This window comes from Triturus cristatus, chromosome 4_2 (genome assembly GCF_964204655.1).
Source record: "Triturus cristatus chromosome 4_2, aTriCri1.1, whole genome shotgun sequence".
NCBI lineage: Eukaryota > Metazoa > Chordata > Amphibia > Caudata > Salamandridae > Triturus > Triturus cristatus.
In genome coordinates, this window is record NC_140586.1 from 480,614,374 (window position 1) to 480,633,399 (window position 19,026).

The window sequence follows — 19,026 nt, forward strand, 5'->3', positions numbered from 1 at the left end:
TACAGAAATTGTTGAGGAATTTGCGGGACACTTCCGGCGGGTTTTTAGCAGGGGGTCGGACCGGCCAGGGGAAGACTCAGATGCCTTGCTGGCGGACATTCGTATGCCCTGTCTGTCGGAGGCCGACCGGGATGCCCTGGAGGCCCCCCTCGCCGCGTCCGAATTGGAACGGGCTATTGTGGACCTTAAACCGGGGAAAGCGCTAGGCCTCAATGGTTTGCCTATCGAGCTTTACAAGTTAAAGCCGGATGTCCTTAGCGTGCATCTCCTCCACATGTTCGAGGAGAGCGCAGCGGCGGGAATATTGCCACGCGACCAGCGCCTGGCGACTATAGTAGCCATCCCAAAAGAAGGGAAGCCAAGAGATGCCTGCTCCTCGTACAGGCCGATCTCTCTGCTGAACGCGGAGCCGAAAATTCTTGCTAAGGCCCTCGCGAACAGGCTCCACTCGGTACTCCCCAAGCTGGTCCACCCGGACCAGTCCGGCTTCATGCCCCTCCGTAACACGGCGCTTAACATCCGCCGCCTGCATGGGGTGCTGGGACGGTGTCACACGATTCAGGAAGACGCGGTGGTGGTGTCTCTTGACGCCACCATGGCATTCGACACCCTCGAGTGTCCATACAGGATGGCCGTACTCCAAAAACTGGGATTTGGTCCGTGTTTCGTTGCTTGGGTCCGCCTTCTCTACTCGGAGCCGCTGGCTCAGGTGGTAATTAATGGTAGGGTGTCTGAGGTGTTTGGCCTTGAACGGGGCACCAGACAGGGATGCCCGCTCTCCCCCCTCCTATTCGCGCTCTCACTTGAACCGTTGGCGTCATGGATCCGGCAGGCCAGCTGCATAACTGGGCTGCGGTGGGCGGAGGGCTGGGAAGACGGGCTGGGAAGACAAGATTTCGCTCTATGCAGACGATATCCTCCTCTATCTCTGCCATCCGCGGAAATCTCTTCTGGCGGCAGTAGATATCTTTGTCAGCTTTGGGAAGAACTCCGGATTCCGCATCAACTGGGCTAAATCGGTCCTCTATGTTCTCCACGGCGGTCCTCTCCGGCTCCCTGGCGGTTGCCCGCTTGTAGTGGCGGAGGAGGGCTTTCGATACCTCGGAGTGTTTATCACACGGGATGGGCCTCTCCGGTTTGAGAGGAACCTCATGCCACCGCTCCAGCGGTTCCAGCGCGATTCGACCTCGTGGCGGCAGCTGCCGTTGTCGCTGCTGGGTCGTGCGGCCCTTTTTAAAATGATGGCGCTCCCCAGATTTTTGTACGCTCTCCAAAACCACCCAGACCCGGTGCCTGCCTCGTACTTTGCGGCGGTGGAGGCGGCGCAGCGGACCCTCCTGTGGTCGGGTACACCCAGAATAGCGTTACGGAAACTTACGCTGGGGTGGTATGACGGGGGGATAGCCCTCCCGGATATTCGCAAGTACTATTGGGCCGCTCACCTCTCGGCGATAAATCAGGGGACGTATTGCGACGGGAACGACCCGGGGTACGCGATGGACAGATGGCTGCTCCCGGGGGGGAACTTCGAGGTTGCGCTGTACTCCGGATCGGGCAGACTCCACCTCACGGGGCCTACAAAGCATTCGGTTCACGTATGGCACGCCGCGCACAGGGCGCTGGGCTGGTCTAACACGCTTACCTTGGCCACACCCCTGTGGGCATCGGAGAGGCTGGGTAGCCTGCGTCACACAAAGGGGTTTCGTAGCTGGGATCTTATTGGGATCTCCCGGGTGGGGGACCTTTGGGGGCCGGAAGGGGTCAGATCCTTCGCCTATCTCCAGGACACTTACGACCTGGCGCGAACGGAATATTTTAGGTATCTACAGGTCCGTCACTCCCTCCGAGCTAATATCCCTTCGGGCACCAGACCCCCGCAGGCCTCCCCGTTGGAGGACAGATTGCTGGATGGCCACATGCCAGAGCATGCCATCTCGCTCACATATAAGAAATTGATTAACAACCCCCCTGATCCTCTGGACTCCCTGAAAGAGAAGTGGATGGCGGATGGCCTTGAGATTGATGACGAGGAATGGACCACCGCTTTGGCATCCCCTAGGGAAGTCGCAATCTCGGGTAGACTCCGTCTGGTGCAGCTTAAAATACTGCACAGGGTATACGTCTCCTGCACCAGGCTACAGGCGATGGGCGGGGAGGGGAGGGACTGTGTCGGCGGGGGTGCGGAGAGAGGGGCTCCTTCTTCCATGTTTTGTGGGAATGCCCTGGGGTGCAGCGGTATTGGAGGCGAGTGGTGTCCTGCATGGGTGAGGTATGGGAGACTCCTATTCGCACTGAGGCCAAGAGGTGTTTGCTTAACATTTGGGAGCCTACGGACTTGCCCGAACGGGGGAGACTCTGGGTTACGCTGGGGCAAATGGTTGCAAAGCGGAACATTGCTCGTCTGTGGGGAGCATCGACACCACCTAAACTGGTGGACTGGCAAAACGATATGGACTGGTGCATGCTACAGGAAAAGGCGGTATATACGGCACGTGGATGCCCACGGAAGTGGGGGGAGGTGTGGTCACTGTGGAACACCTTCCGAGGGGACATAGTTGAGCCTCCGCAGGCCCGGCTGTCTGGCCTGGAGATTCCGGTCTAATCAATGGCTGGTGCCCGACTTCAAGTATATTGGTTTAGTCCTCCTGCTGTCTCTGTAAGGTCCCGGTGCTGTGACACGATGTGAATGCACTTTTAAGACCAGTCTTTTGTGACCTGCTTTTGTTATGTTATGTCCTAAAACCAATAAAAAAGATTTTACAAAAAAAATGCAACGATTGGTTTTAATCTCGGCACTGCAAAACTGTTTCCAATGTTTTTATCAGTGCTTAATTTGAGCCGGTGGTTTCCAGTGCTTGGCACCGGCACTTAAATGTCATCACCGGCTCTTGTGACTATCTGCCATATGGTGGAGCTGTCTGCCTAATTAGGGAGGAGCACAACAAAGGATGTTTATTGATTGAATATACATTAACAACGACTGGTAACTGCCACCCAATCCATTCTTATAGCTTTAGGGGCCTAGAATAGTTTGAATTGTCACACTTGTTAGAGTGTGATGGTTAGTAGTCGAGTAGGTACTGCCGTTGGCAGCGCTTGCAGGGGAATATAGACAGTGCAAGCTAAATGTGACTTCCTGAATAGGGCCCTGGCACTTATGTTTTTTTTGGTTTTTTTTTTTTACAAATTAAGCACTAGTTTTTACAATAGGAGGTATTAGCCATAAGGCAATTAACTGCACAAATCCCCAGATTCAGATTTCTAGGAAAATTAAAAGAATAATCATATCACAATCAGCTCTAGCTTCATGCTTATAAAATATTCCACAACCAATTGAGACCTTGGTTTTAGTAAATTTCAGTATATTTGGCTCTTCTTTAATGATATACAAACATTCCAATTAAAAGAATTCTTTACAATGACATTCCTGTGCTTAAATAAGAAAGGCAACCCTGCCTACCCAAGTGGACCAGTCATGAATGATGTAATATGTGACATCATCAGCAGTGCATAGCGGGGGCGCGAGTTATAGCTAGCTGAACTAACTATAACGGGGGGAGCCTTGTCTGTAACTTTATTCGCTTGATACCTGACCTGTGAGAGGGGTTGCTGAGTGTCTGTGCCCTCGCCTGCGGACTTCCCTGTTTCTGCTGTGGTGGCGCTTGCAGCGCGCGGTGAGCAGAGCTCACGGACTACAGCCCCCAGAATTCCTGCCAGTGGCCCCGCCCCCAACTACACTGACTTCCGCGTCCGGAGGCGCTAAAAGAGGACAAGCTCCCTCCGCATCGCGGGACGCGCGCGGGCGGCGCCGGGCTAAGCCCGGGCAAAGGGCGGGCCGTCTGTGGCCGTCCGAGGCTGTGCAAGGCTGGGCTGGGCCACCCCCTTGATAAGTATCCTGTGCCGGTGGGGTTTGCATTGTTTTATTTAGGTTGTATGTCCATAGGTGTACTTCACTTTTTTTGTTCATATTGTTCAGGTTAATGTCTACCCATTCGGGTAAGAGTTTGAGAGGGAGTGGCGGGGGTGGCCCTGGGTGTGTAGCGGGTACCATGGACCAGTTCATCACCCGTGTTGTTACTGTAATTGAGAAGGAAATTGGCATGACAGAGCGGCGCCTTTCTCGGGGGCTTCCTGCTGACAAACGGTCCTCGCTGGGGCCGTTGGCGTTGGTTCTATCCCCAGTACGTTCACTGCCTCACCCACTTTAGATCACCCACGGGTAGCAGCTCTAAGGGTCAGTTTGGACAAGCTGGAGGATCTAACAGCCACCATACAGCGTAATGATGAGAATGCTGTACCAGTCCCTCCTCTTAGTGAGCCCCCTGTTCTCGAGCTCCCTCCTGCCATTACTCCCAGCATTGGGGTCTCCCTTCCTCAGCCAGTATTGACCACGCTGGCAGTAAATAACCCAGCCCTCAATAAAAGAAAAAGAATTGTTAGCCCACGCAAAAGTTGCCATGCTAAACTTCACAAGAAGCTTAGGAGGTCAGGTGCCAGGGGTGGTGGGCTCCAGAGAGAGGGGCAGGGTATTAGTCGCCCTCTGGGGGAGAAAGGGGAGGCATCCCAAGGTAGCGTAGCAGAGAACTCCTGTGTTGACTTGACGGCTAGTCTTGTTGAGGCTTCACCCTATGATTCTGGTTTAGAGAAAATGATGAACTCATTATTGTTGCCGCTTTTTGAGAGTGTTAAGGGGCTCTCAGAGCGGCTAGATAGGTTTGAACAGGCAACCCTGGACAATTTTTTCTCCATAAAATCTCTTATAAAATTATATTCAAGAACTAGGGATGATGATCTTGGGGGGGAACTTGTATCCCGGGGGTCATTTGTATCCCTACAGGGTCCTACCACTGTAGCCGTATTAGCTCCCGGTGTGGTCGTGGATAATGCTCCCATTGTACACCGTGAGGTTATCTCCGGGACCGCCAGGAAGTCAGGGCCGAATAATAGAGATGGCACAGTGCGACCTAAGAAGCCTAAGGCCAGTTCCATCCAAAAAAAAAAAAAGGGTCTGTGCAGATAAATGTTGCTGCTAGTAGTGGTCCAGTGACCTCATTGAGCCCTATAAATAGAATTCGTCCTGTGTCGACCACTGCCAATATTGGTGACTTGACGACAACTCAGACCACACTCCCAGGAACGGAGTTGGATGCGGGGCCGGTCCCTACTGTTAATTTACCACCCGACTGCCAGCCTTATGTGGCAGTCCTTGCTGGGGTCCCAGTCCTTAAACCAGATTATAAAGAGACTTATGTTGAACTCAGAAACAAAACACTATTCTGGCTTAACGAAAATAGACCTTTGCCTAGTGCATTGGGTGGACGGGTTCTCAATGTCAGAAGGGTTAGTTGGTTAGGCATTAGGTCGAAAGCTATTAGGGGGGACTACATTATAATTAATTTTGATGACCCTAGGGTTGCCAGCTATGTATGTAGTTTCCCCTTTAGAGAGGGTAGTCTAACTGGAGGTAGTGGAGGTATTGGTATGTATGACCTTAGCTATTTTTATCCCCAAAAAATCCCTGTCATGCCAGTCAGACTCCCTGTTTGGGAGGGATGGGAAGGCAGACAAGCCCATCGAAATCGGTCTCAATTTAGCCTGTTCTGGAATGATACATGTCCCCCCGTCTAACTGGTCATGCCACGGCTTTTGACACGCTGTCTGCCAACCTACAGTGAAGCTATTTGCCGTGCCAGAGGAAAATGATTGTGGTAATCTTGCCACTAGCCTGGTGGTAGTGAGGCCACCCTCTTATCATTCTTCCCCTCCTGTCGTCAAGGTCGGCCTTCAAGGTCGGGAGTTCAATGGGCAATCCGAGCCTGTTATCCCCATACGGGTGGCCCCTAGCGGGGAGGGCCTATCTTTGGGTGCGTTACCTCATTTCCACCCGGGGACGGCCCTCTTTCAATTGGGTCTTCACTGGGGCAGGCTACAGATGGCATTAGGAGCCTGAAGCCTGTCAGCTGGAATATAGCCGGTCTGGCACGTAACATGGACATTCCCGAGTGGAACTTATTTATTGAAACATTCGGGATATGTATGTTTCAGGAAACTTGGTGCCTGGAGCCCCGGCATAAAGTGGGCTTCACTAGCTATTTTGTACCTGCTATCCCATCGCCCGGAGGGTGAGGTCGCCCCTCCGGCGGCCTATTAATCTGGGTAAACATCTCCTTGGGGTATTCTATTCGATCTTTAGTCACTAAGTCCCTTGACCTGCAGAGATTAATAGTTAGAGGGCCACGTGGGGGGAGGGCGCTTGAGATCCTTAATATTTATGTTAGAGGTTCTAGGGGCGGTACATCGACATTGTCCCTCACGGGCATCGATGATGAGCTTAGTTCTTGTGGTGTTGACTCGTTTGTTTTACTTGCTGGGGATTTTAACTGTACTTTTGAACCCCTAGCTGTAGAAGATATATTGGGTATCCAGGAGGATGATGCTAGGCGAGGTATCCCCCCCCCCTCTCAGCACCTCCGATTAAGAGATGGACCCAAAGTGCCATTGATCTTAATGCTCTCTCTTTGGAACATGGTATAAGGGCTGTAAACGGCAGGACCAAGTCAGACTCCGGTGGGGCTCACACATTCAACAGGGTTGGTCATTCCTCTAGAATTGATTATATCCTGTTGAATTTTAAACTCTGGAGCCCTTTGATGGATATGGTGGTCCTTCCTTCTACTGACAGTGACCACAATCCCCTGTCTTTGTCCCTTTCCCCTTTGTGGTCCGTAGGGCCTAATGATCAAACTCCTCATGATTGGAAGTCATCTCGTGAAGTATATCCTTCAAACTGTGGGAGGCGGCTAAGATGGAGGAATATTGTTGACAATGAGGATAAGATGCAGGAAGCAAGATCAATTATGGCAAACGTCTTATCCAGTTTGGATCTTGTCACAATTAGTGCCCACGAGATTTCCACACTGTTCGTCCAAACCACTAAAGCTTTGGGTGATCTTTTTTCAGTTTGTAATGCAAGCTCTAGGGTTATCAAAAGTCGTCGCCCAAAGGGCAATCCTGGCTGGTATTCGCCTGCTTGTCGTAATGCCAAAAGGGAGATAATTAATGCAGTCAAACTTAAGGATGGTGGTCTGATTCGTACCGCTAGGAAAAGTTACAGAGATGTCATTTCCAGGGCTAAGTCAGACTGGGAGAACCAGTTTTGGTGCGATCTGAAACTGGCAAGCTCTCCTAGAGATTCGAAGGGCTTCTGGGAATTGATTAGAGCCAGAGACAAACCTGTGGACTCGCTCATAACATGTAATATTCCTGAGGCCTCGTGGTTCATCCACTTTTCCCACTTATATAATGTAGTGATAGATAATGGGGAAACTCCCATTGATGCCCCCCTACTAGATCCTCAGGAGCTGAGCCTAGAATCTACGTTTACGGCCAAAGAAGTGGCGGATGTAATTAAGCGTCTTGTTCCTAATAAAGCTGCGGGGCCGGATGGCCTACCTGGGGATCTGCTACGTGTTAACCCGGTAGTATGGGGGAAACTTATTGCCTCATTACTGAATGCTACTATAACGGGGGAATTTCTGTGGTTTTGTACAAGTGAACTGTCCAACCAACTATAACGTCCCTGAAACCTATGGTTTTTTCAGTGAATTTCAATGGTTTTTTAAATGATAATTTCTAACTATGCCTACAAAGTTAGGACATGTGAAGAAAGAGGAAGAAAAGCGCAGCAAGAAGCAAGACAAATGCAGAAAGAGGCAACAGAAGTCCAGAAAGACGAAGAAAAGTGCAGGAAGAAGCAAGAGATGTGCAGAAAGAACCAACAGAGGAGCAGAAAGTCCTCCTGTGCCCCCAACGTTTTAGTGACGGGTACTGGTGGTAACGGACTCTGACTAACCAGGACCGGAGCCAGTGCTATGCTAAAATACACTTAGAATACAGTGACAACACCTACATACACTAGGGAACACTATGCGTTGGGGTACCCCTGTAATGAGCAGGACCTCCTCTGTATTTGCCATGAGTTAGTGCCTGGGTCATTGCATGAGTACATGGGTAGTGACTGGATGATTAGAGTGCTGCAAGGACAGTGTATGGTGATTTTATAACTGCTTGGGTTTTGGCGGAGTGATTGGATAAGTACATGATGCTAGATGGGTGATTGGAGGAGTGCATGGGTAGTGACAGAGGGATTTCTGGGGTGCATGGGTACAACCTGGGCAATTGGAGGAGTGAATCAGTACTGTGTAGGTGGTTAGAGGTCTGCATGGGTAGCGCACAGGGGATTGTAGCAGTGCATGTGTTAGTGCCTGGGTCACTCCTAGAGTACATGGGTACTGACTGGAAGATTGGAGTACTGCAAGGAGAGTGCATGGTGAATATATAAGTGCCTGGGTTTTGGCAGAGTGATTGGATAAGTACATGGTGCTCATTGGGTGATTGGAGGAGTGCATGGGTAGTGACAGGGCAATGGCTGGACGGCATGGGTACTGCTCAGGGTATTGTAGCAGTGCATGAGTTAGAGCATGGGTCATTGCATGGGTAGTGACTGGATGATTAGAGTGCTGCAAAGAGTGCATGGTGAATTTATAAGTGCTTGGGTTTTGGTGGAGTGATTGCATAAGTACACACATGTCCCATCAGGCCCGCCCCCTCCCTTCACCACTGTGCAAACACACCCCCTGGTGCATTGTAAATTGGGGGATCAAGTCCCCTTGAGTCCTGAGGGTCCCTGGGGGCCAACTAGCCCACCAGCTACCTCCAGTAAGCACCACAGAGCTGCGTTGCAGAGTGGTGTAAAAAGGGGGTGTGGCCTTGGACCACCTCTCTGCAAGGCAGCTCCCTGGTGCTTACTAGAGGTCCCTGGTGGGCTAGTTGGCCCCCAGGGACCCTCAGGATTCAAGGGGATTTAATCCCCCAACTTAAAACTGGCCACGGGGTGCGTTTGCACAGTTGTGCAGGGAGGGGGTGGGGCCTGATTTGACAAGTATGCAAATGCGCCCTGTGGTGCATTTTAAGTTTGGGGATTAAGTCCCCTTGAATCCTGAGGGTCCTTGGGGGACAACTAGCCCACCAGGTACCTCCAGTATGCGCCAGGGAGGTGCGCTGCAGAGAGGTGTTCAGAGTCCATGCCACTTTTTACACCTCTCTGCAACGCAGCTCTTTGGTGCTTACTGGAGGTACCTGGTGAGCTAGTTGGCCCCCGGGGACCCTCATGATTGAAGTGGACTTAATCCCCCAATTTACAATGTGCCAGGGGGTGCATTTGCACACTTGGTATGTCAGGCCCCACCCCCTCCATGCACCACTGTGCAAATGCGCCCCCTGGCACGTTGTAAATTGGGGATTAATTCCCCTTGAGGTCTGAGGGTCCCTGGGGGCCAACTAGGCCACCAGGTACCTCCAGTAAGCGCCACAGAGCTGCGTTGCAGGGAGATGTAAAAAAGGGGCGTGGCCTCTGAACACCTCTCTGCAACGCAGCTCCCTGGCGCATACTGGAGGTACCTGGTGGGCTAGTTGGCCCCCAGGGACCCTCAATATTCAAGAGAAATTAATTCCCCACCTAAAACGCGCCAGGGGCGCGTTTGCCGAGTGCTGCTGTTAGGGGGCATGGCCTCCACAACGATGCAGGCTTTTTTATGTATTTATTTTGTAATCAAGGGGGGCTGTATGGCCCCCTCCTTTTAAATTATTTGGGGCCCTGATGACCCCATCCCCAAGGCCTGCTTTTACATTTTTTTTCTTTTTTAAAACACGGGAAGGGAGCCGCGCAGCCGCCCTCCCAAGGCCAATTTCGGCCCGGGGACCCCAGTTCTTAAAGGAGGGGGGCTGCGTATCCCTCCTCCTTTGGCCTCAAGTGCCCCGGGGACTCCATCCCCCGGGACTGCACCTCATTTTAAAAAAAAAAACTTTTTAAAGCATTGATTAGAGGGGGGGGGCGCATGGGCCCCCTCCTAGGCCACTCATGGCCCCGGGGACACCATCCCCCGGGGCCTGGCCTCTTCGCTGGGGACCGTGGGGGGAGCCCCAATTCCCCAACGGTCCCGCAGGCACCCCGCCTCCTGCCGAAGCCGGCATTACTTTTCCACACGGGGAGCTGCTAATATGCAGCTCCCCTTGTGGAAAAGCAATGTGGTTTGGATTTTGTAAGCGAGATCAGGAAACCTGCTCTCGCTTACAAAATCCAAACCACAGTTTGCCATGACAGGGCAGGAGTCACACAGCTCCCGCCCTGCCATAGCAAACAGCAGTGTCCCAGGGGTGGGCACCCCAGGACACTGCAGGAGCTGGCCCTGGGGGGTGGCGGTCCCCAGGGCCATGAAGGGCTCCTGGAGGGGGGCCGCGTGGCCCCCCTCCCACCTAGTACACAGCCCCGGGGAGGTGGTGGTCCCCGGGGCTCGGGGTCCGTAAAGGACCCCCACATATGCATCTTAGTGCCCGGGGAGGTAGCGGTCACCGGGGCGTGTGGGGGGCTTGAGCCCCCCCAGGTTTATTTATTTCTTAAAAAAGCCCCGCGGGTGGCGATCCCTGGGGCAGCAGAGGGGCCATGTGCCTCCACAAATAATTAATAAAAGCCCCGGGGTGGCGGTCCCCGGGGCTTGGGGGGGCCTTGGAGGCCCCCCACACATTTAAAAATGAGCCCTGCGGGTGGAGGTCCCCAGGGCTGCGTGGGGGCTGCGTGCCTCCCCGCAACTCATAAATCAAGCAGTGTGGGGGGATTGGGGCCCCCCCACACATTTTCAGTGCCCCCGGGACCTGGCCTACCCGGGGGCTTCAATACAACGAAGCGCGAGAGCCCGGGCTTAGTTTTTTTACATTTTCTCTGCAGGATTCGTGCACCTAGCGCGAATTCAGCCGATTTAAAAAAAAGAATGCTTTTTTTTGGCCCTGGGGGTCCTTGTGGGACCCTCTGAGCAGGCCTAGGGGGTCAGGCGAGTCACAAGATGGCTGTCAACACTTCCTGGTTTGGAGTGTTGACAGCCAATTACAATAAAGCTCGTGGTTGGGAGGGTTCGCGGATCCACCATGCCTCTAGATATCAATATTTTTTTAATTTCTCAGCAACTACTGAATGGATTTACATCATTTTTAAAAAGGTCGTGTTCTGAGCCAAGCAGTACCTTTTTGCCAAATTTGGTGTAATTCCATTCAGCAGTTCGGGCTGTAGCCTTGGCTAAAGTTTCTTATGGAAATTAACATGGAGAAAACCCTTTTTGGGACCCCCCTTTTTTCTCAGCCCCTGCTGGACTAATCACCACCAAACTTTCAGTATAGGAGCTGACTTGGATAGACCTTTTTTTGGGGAGAATTTCGCGAAGATTCGTCAAACGACGCAAAAGTTATTAGCAAATCAAAAAATGCTTTTCCTATGGAAACTAGGTTCTAACTATAACTACCTACTGGCGACTGCCAGTAGGTAATAAATATATATGTATGGAAAAGGAGTTGCCCAAAAGGCTGGCACACACAGGTAAGTATACACTTCTCACACTCAGCGGCAAAACACAAGAAAACAGTCTCCCACGGTCTTGGGTCCGACGCATTTCAGGCCGTAGAGCCCTTCCTCATGGACCAGAAAGAACATAGCAGCAAATGTTTAATTCTACACATACCGTCTTTTATTTCAATTGTCCAAAGTGCGCGCTCAAATCAACATGATGAATTATGGGATTAGTAGTACACCCGACCCAAATGGGTCTCGCGCTGCCATGCGTCCTTCAAAATATTACCAGGGTAATCAGATTGTCCTTGCAGCCACTTACAAACAATTGAGAGAGCACTTCCTGTTCCGTCTCGCGTCAAATCCCAGCGGAGACAGACCCGCATCCAATTTGCAGTGGTGCCGAACCGTGGTCGGGTGAGCCACTAATGTGTTAGAAAAATGAGTTACCCAAAAGGCTGGCACACAGGTAAGTATACGCTTCCCACAATCAGCAACAAACACAAGAAAACAGTCTCCCACTGTCATGGGTCCGACGCGTTTCAGGCCGTAAAGCCCTTCCTCATGGACCAGAAAGAACATAGCAGCAACGGTGTAGTGATAGATAGATAGATAGATAGATAGATAGATAGATAGATAGATAGATAGATAGATAGATAGATAGATAGATAGATAGATAGATAGATAGATAGATAGATAGATAGATAGATAGATAGATAGATAGATAGATAGATAGATAGTGTTACCTACTGGCAGTAACCAGTAGGTAGTTATAGTTACAACCTAGTTTCCATAGGAAAAGCATTTTTTGATTTGCCAATTTCTTGGACGTCGTTTGACGAATCTTCGCAAAATTCTCCCAAAAAATAGTCTATCCAGGTCAGCTCCTATCCTGAAAGTTTGGGAGTGATTCGGCAAGCGGGGGCTCAAAACACGTTTTCCCCATGTTAATTTCCATAGGAAATTGTGCGACGAGCTACATCCTGAACTGCTGAATGGAATTACCCCAAATTTGGCAGAAAGGTAGAGCTTGGTTCAGAAAGCGACCTTTTTTTTTAAATGGTGTAAATCCGTTCAGTAGTTTTTGAGAAATTCAAAAAATAAGAGTAAAAAAAATCAATTTCCCATAGGAAACTTTGTGCAAGGCTACAACCGAAACTACTGAACGGACTTAGCCCAAATTTGGCACAAAGGTAGTGCTTGGATCAGAAAGCGGCCTTTTTTAAAATGGTGTAAATCCGTTCAGTAGTTGCTGAAAAATTTGAAAAATAAAAGTTTCGATATCTGGGCAGAGCCTAAGTCCCGTGCACGAGCTTCACTGTGATTGGCTGCCAACACTCCAAACCAGGAAGTGTTGGCAGCCATCTTGTGGCTCGGTAGAAGCGAGTCGCTAGAAAACAGAGAAATAAAGGTATAAAACAAGAGAAGGGGGCAGGGTAGAAACACCCTAACCCGCTAGGCCTGCACAGGGGGTCCCAGAAGGACCCCCAGGGCCCAAAAAAGAATTTATTTTTTTACATTTCGGCACGTTTGCACAGTGTTGAAGGGAGGGGGCGGGGCCTGACATAGAAAGTGTGCATACGCACCTCCTGGCACATTGTAGATTGGAGGATTAAGTCCAATTCAATCCTGAGGGTCCCTGGGGGGAACTAGCGCCAGGAAGCTGCGTTGCAGAGAGCTGTTGTGAGGCCATGCCCCTTTTTACACCTCTATACAAAGCAGCTCTGTGGCGCTTTCTGGAGGTAGCTGGTGGGCTAGTTGGCCCCTAGGGACCCTCAGGACTCAAGGGGACTTAATCACCCAATTTACAACGCACCAGGGGGTGCGTTTGCACAGTGGTGCAGGGAGGGTGCATGGCCTGATGTGACAAGTATGCAAATGCACCCTGTGGCACGTTTTAAGTTAGGGGATTACGTCCCCTTGAATCCTGAGAATCCTGGGGGTCAACTAGAACACCAGGTACCTCCAGTATGCTCCAGGGAGCTGCGTTGCAGAAACGTGTCCAAAGGCCATGCCCCTTTTTACACCTCTTTGCAACGCAGCTCTGTGGCGCTTACTGGAGGTACTTGGTGGGCTAGTTGGCCCCCAGGGACCATCAGGAGTCAAGGGGAATTAATCCCCCAACTTAAAACGCGCCAGGCGGTACGCTTGCACAGTGGTGAAGGGAGGGAGCGGGGCCTTACATAGTAGGTGTGCAAACGCACCCCCTGGCACATTGTAAATTGGGGGATTAAGTCCCCTTCAATCCTGAGGGTCCCTGGGGGCCAACTAGCCCACCAGGTACTTCCAGTATGCGCCAGGGAGCTGCGTTGGAGAGGTGTTGAGAGGCCACACCCCTTTTCCCCACCTCTCTGCAACGCAGCTCTTGCGCTTACTGGAGGTAGCAGGTGTGCTAGTTGGCCCCCAGGGACCCTCAGAACTCAAGGGGATTTAATCCCCCAATGTACAACGCTCCACGAGGCGCGTTTGCACAGTGGTGCAGGGAGGGGGCGTGGCCTGATGTGGTAAGTGTGCAAACGCACCCTGTGGCACGTTTTGAGTTGGGGGTTTAAGTCACCTCGAATCTTGAGGGTCGCTGGGGCCAACTAGCCCACCAGGTACGTCCAGTAAGCGCCACAGAGTTGCATTGCAGAGAGGTGTAAAAAGGGGTGTGGCCCAGACCACCTCTCTGCAACGCAGCTCTATGGCGCTTACTGGAGGTACCTGGTGGGCTAGTTGGCCCCCAGGTACCCTCAGGATTCAAGGGGAATTAATCCCCCAACTTAGAACCCGCCAGGGGTCGCGTTTGCACAGTGGTGAAGGGAGGGCACGGGCCCTGATGTGACATGTGTGTACTTATGCAGTCAGTCCGCCAAAACCCAAGCACTTATAAATTCACCATGCACTCTCCTTGGAGCACTCTAATCATCCAGTCACTTCCCATGCACTTATGCAATGACCTATGCACTAACTCATGCACTGCTACAATCCTCTGTGCACTACCCATGCAGACCTCTAACCACCTACAGAGTACTGATTCACTCCTCCCAATTACCCAGGTTGTACACATGCAGTCCAGAAATCCTTCTGTCAATACCCATGCACTCCTCAAATCAACCATGTACTCATGCAATGACCCAGGCACTAACTCATGGCAAATACAGAGGAGGTCATGCTAACCACAGGGGTACCCCAACGCATGGAGTTCCCTAGTGTATGTATGTGTTTTCACTGTATTCTAAGTGTCTTTTAGCATAGCACTGGCTCCGGTCCTGGTTAGTCCGAGTCAGTTACCACCAGTACCTGTCAGTTAAAAGTTGGGGGCACAAGAGGACTTTCTGCTCCTTTGTTGGTTCTTTTTGCACATCTCTTGCTTCTTCCTGCACTTTTCTTCGTCTTTCTGGACTTTTGTTGCCTCTTTCTGCATTTGCCTTGCTTCTTGCTGCGCTTTTCTTCCTCTTTCTTCACATGTCCTAACTTTGTAGGCATAGTTAGAAATTAGCATTTAAAAATCATTGAAATTCACTGAAAAAACCGTAGGTTTCAGGCACGTTATAGTTAGAAATTAGCATTTACAAAACCTTAGAAATTCCCTGAAAAAAATCATAGGTTTCAGGGACATTATAGTTAGTTGGATATTTCACTCGTACAAAACCATAGAAATTCCCCTGTTATAGTTAGTTCAGCTAACTATAACTCGCGCCCCCGCAATGCACTGCTTATGACGTAACATATATAATTCATGACATGGTTAGTGACATCACTGATGACATCACTGATTACATCATCCACGTCAAAATCTGATGCACCTCCTCACACTCTAATGTGATACACCCACTGTAAAATACAGGCTACCATTTTTTAAACCATTGACACACCAATACCAGTTACTACATACGCACTCACTGATTCCTAGGTCTACACACACATCCATTCATTCACCCATACAATCACTCATACAGTCACTCATCAATACAACACTATCATATGCACTCATACACCTATACAGACACTCACCCACCGCCAATCATCTATCGAGTTACTCACACACCTAGTCAGTCATGCAGAGAATCAATCGCACTCCCATTTCCTCACCTATACAGTTATTCACACAACATCTCACTTATTCAAACATATACTAACACATACTTACTCTCTTATACAATCACTGATACCAGTACACACTCATCCATACAGCCACTCTCACAATCACGGACTGTCACGTATAGTCATTTATATACTCCAACTCTCACATACACTGCCTTTTACATATGTAGTTACTTGGACATGTACCACTGAAACATCCAATCTCTCACTAACACACCCATACACACACCTCACCCACCCACACAGCTGTTTCCACATGCACTCTTGAATCCATACACCCAGTGAATCGACCACTCACACATCTATGCACAGAGTCACACACCTCCCACCCACCCACCCACAGTCTCCCATACAAATACTCAGGCAACCAAATAACTCATATAGACACTCATGTAGCTACTGACCAACACATACAGCAGCGTACACAACAGGCATACTGATATACACATTCAGACAGTTTAGTCACTAATCCATGCATTCAGTAAGACACATTTAATCACTCACTTATACAATCAGTCACGCACCTACTAAATCCTTCATCCAGACACTTATACACCCACTCATTCTTAAATACACCTTAGCATATATATAAAACATATTTAAACTTTACAGAAACACACAGTCACTGGATGATGTCATCAGTGATGTCATTTGAGATGTCATCAGTGATCTCACTGACCATGTCATTTAATGATGCAATATGTGATGTCATCAGCAGTGCATTGCGGGGGCGCGAGTTATAGTTAGATGAACTAACTATAACAGGGGAATTTCTATGGTTTTGTACAAGTGAAATGTCCAACTAACTATAACGTCCCTGAAACCTATGTTTTTTTCAGTGCATTTCTAAGGTTTTTTAAATGCTAATTTCTAACTATAAGGTGCCTGAAACCTATGTTTTTTTCAGTGAATATATATATATATATATATATATATATATATATATATATAGTACAAAAGTTTCAAATAATGACGCTCACTCGGGAGTCCATTGCAACCATAGAGGTTTAATAAAGTGAACCGCTACGCGTTTCGACACTGAAAGTGTCTTGATCACACGATTTTCACAGTGCTACGTGACGTGTATAAGTAAACAGTAAACATAAAAAAGGCACTACATTGGGAGCAAACCCTTTCTGCTCCGTTTTTTGGCATCCATCTTGGAACAGTACCCACAGTCAGTATATAGTATCACACACAATGTAAGATCCTGAACAAAAATGCAAAAATCAATACATAAATATATTGTATATGCTATTGTTCTTAATTTCAAAGAGGTGTAAGTACCCATGAGACATCTCTTGTTCAAAATGATGTTCAACCATGATTGCACATACTTGTGTGTCGATTGCTCGAGCTAAAATAAAGTTCAAACATAATTGATTGTTTAACAGGCAAGTGCCTCTAAAACAATGCTATTGATTATATACAAGTGGTGGAACTCTTTTGCAAGCGCTCTAGTGGCTTTGGGCAGATACCTTTCATGAATCCTGTAAATACTTCCCCAGGCAGCTTTGCAAAATCAAAAGGCCCCAAACCGTGAAAAACAAGAAAAAAGTGGATAAATATAAGTATTTAAGAAGGTAAAGATTAAACAAATTTTTGTCACTTTACTTGTTGGAGAGTGCTTGGATGATTCTTGATGAAGAAAAGGGTAGGGTGCCCGTGAAATCTATGCCCACCAGTGCCATTGAAGGGTCCCTTCCTTTCCTCCTAAAACAACAATAGAAAACAGAGCACACAATTAAAAACACAATATTTACAATACAGTTTTAAGATACAGTCACAGCATACAGTATATACAAGAACTAATCCTCATGCAAATGGCTTGCCAGTTCTTCATCAAGATTATGCCCTCCTGGAAGTCTAGTTTCCAGTTCTATAATCCATTTTGATTCTTTTTTCCTAAGAGCTAGCTGTTTAATCTTTACCTTCTTAAATACTTATATTTATCCACTTTTTTCTTGTTTTTCACGGTTTGGGGCCTTTTGATTTTGCAAAGCTGCCTGGGGAAGTATTTACAGGATTCATGAAAGGTATCTGCCCAAAGCCACTAGAGCGCTTGCAAAAGAGTTCCACCACTTGTATATAATCAATAGCAGTGTTTTAGAGGCACTTGCCTGTTAAACAATCAATTATGTTTGAACTTTATTTTAGCTCGAGCAATCGACACACAAGTATGTGCAATCATGGTTGAACATCATTTTGAACAAGAGATGTCTCATGGGTACTTACACCTCTTTGAAATTAAGAACAATAGCATATACAATATATTTATGTATTGATTTTTGCATTTTTGTTCAGGATCTTACATTGTGTGTGATACTATATACTGACTGTGGGTACTGTTCCAAGATGGATGCCAAAAAACGGAGCAGAAAGGGTTTGCTCCCAATGTAGTGCCTTTTTTATGTTTACTGTTTACTTATACACGTCACGTAGCACTGTGAAAATCGTGTGATCAAGACACTTTCAGTGTCGAAACGCGTAGCGGTTCACTTTATTAAACCTCTATGGTTGCAATGGACTCCCGAGTGAGCGTCATTATTTGAAACTTTTGTACAATTTGATACCGGCTTGGGTTACTACCGGAGGACGCTCCACCTGGCGACGGGACTGATCCCAGAAGGACCCGCATTGTGTATGGAATATATATATATATATATCTGTTTTCATTGCATCTCCTGCAGTTTGCCAACATATTGCCAAGTGTATTTTAAACCATTCTATACACTGTAGACTATTTTCTGTATACTGTAAGCACATAGTAACTATTTATATTTAGTTTTCTAAGGTAAATCTTTATGTGTTTTGTGTGGACATCTTTTGATTAATTATTACTAATGCAGGCTGTGAATGCACCACCACCTTTTCTTTAAACACCTGTTCCATGGAAGCAATGTTATGATGCTTTTGAAACTTATTTAGGTGCCCTTGGAGCATTAAGTTTTCGCCCGGAACGAAATAAATATTTGTTACTACAGTCACTTGGATTTGAAGGGAGAGCAATTTTGAAACATCTCCCAGATGTGAGGTTTGAAGAAGGTGTTGAGGAGTTAGACGAGTTTCAACAGACAGTCAAAAAGCTTCAAGATAGGTTTGATATACAACCAAGTATTGTGGTTGTCAGACATACATTTTTTTAGAGGGTACAACATTTTGGAGAAGATGTTGAAACATATCACAGCCTTGAGGAGACTAGCAGCTGATTGTCAGTTTGAGAATTTCACAAATCAGTTGGTGAAGGATCAATTCATTGGATATTGCAGTGATAAGACCATCAAGCAAAAGTTGATGTCCATGAGAAACCCATCGCTGGATCTCACCATCAGAACTGACAAAAGCATTGAGTTGTCTCAAATCTCTGCTAGGTAATTGGAGAACAAAACTTCTAATCCAGTGTCAGTTGTGAAAACTGATGAAACTGCCAGGGAGCTCATATGTTCTGAAAAACGGGTTCTTTTTTTTCACAGCGTGAGATATGTTTTTGTTATAGTAACCATTCACATGGAAAAGGGGGAAAACCGTGTCCTGCCAGAAATGTT

At 48.4% G+C, this 19,026-nt stretch overlaps 1 protein-coding gene across 4 annotated transcripts in view; it reads right to left on the minus strand.

Moving 5' to 3' along the window:
• Nucleotides 1-19,026, minus strand: part of MIGA1 (mitoguardin 1) — a 738,294-nt gene that overhangs the window by 524,163 nt on the left and 195,105 nt on the right. For 3 of the 4 annotated variants that reach the window (XM_085600124.1, XM_085600121.1, XM_085600122.1), the window contains one exon: nt 17,096-17,194. The exons of the other annotated variant lie outside the window; for it this stretch is intronic. In XM_085600124.1, the coding sequence (XP_085456250.1) occupies nt 17,096-17,194 (99 nt within the window). The remainder of the gene's footprint in view (nt 1-17,095; nt 17,195-19,026) is intronic. 4 annotated transcript variants of the gene reach the window in all.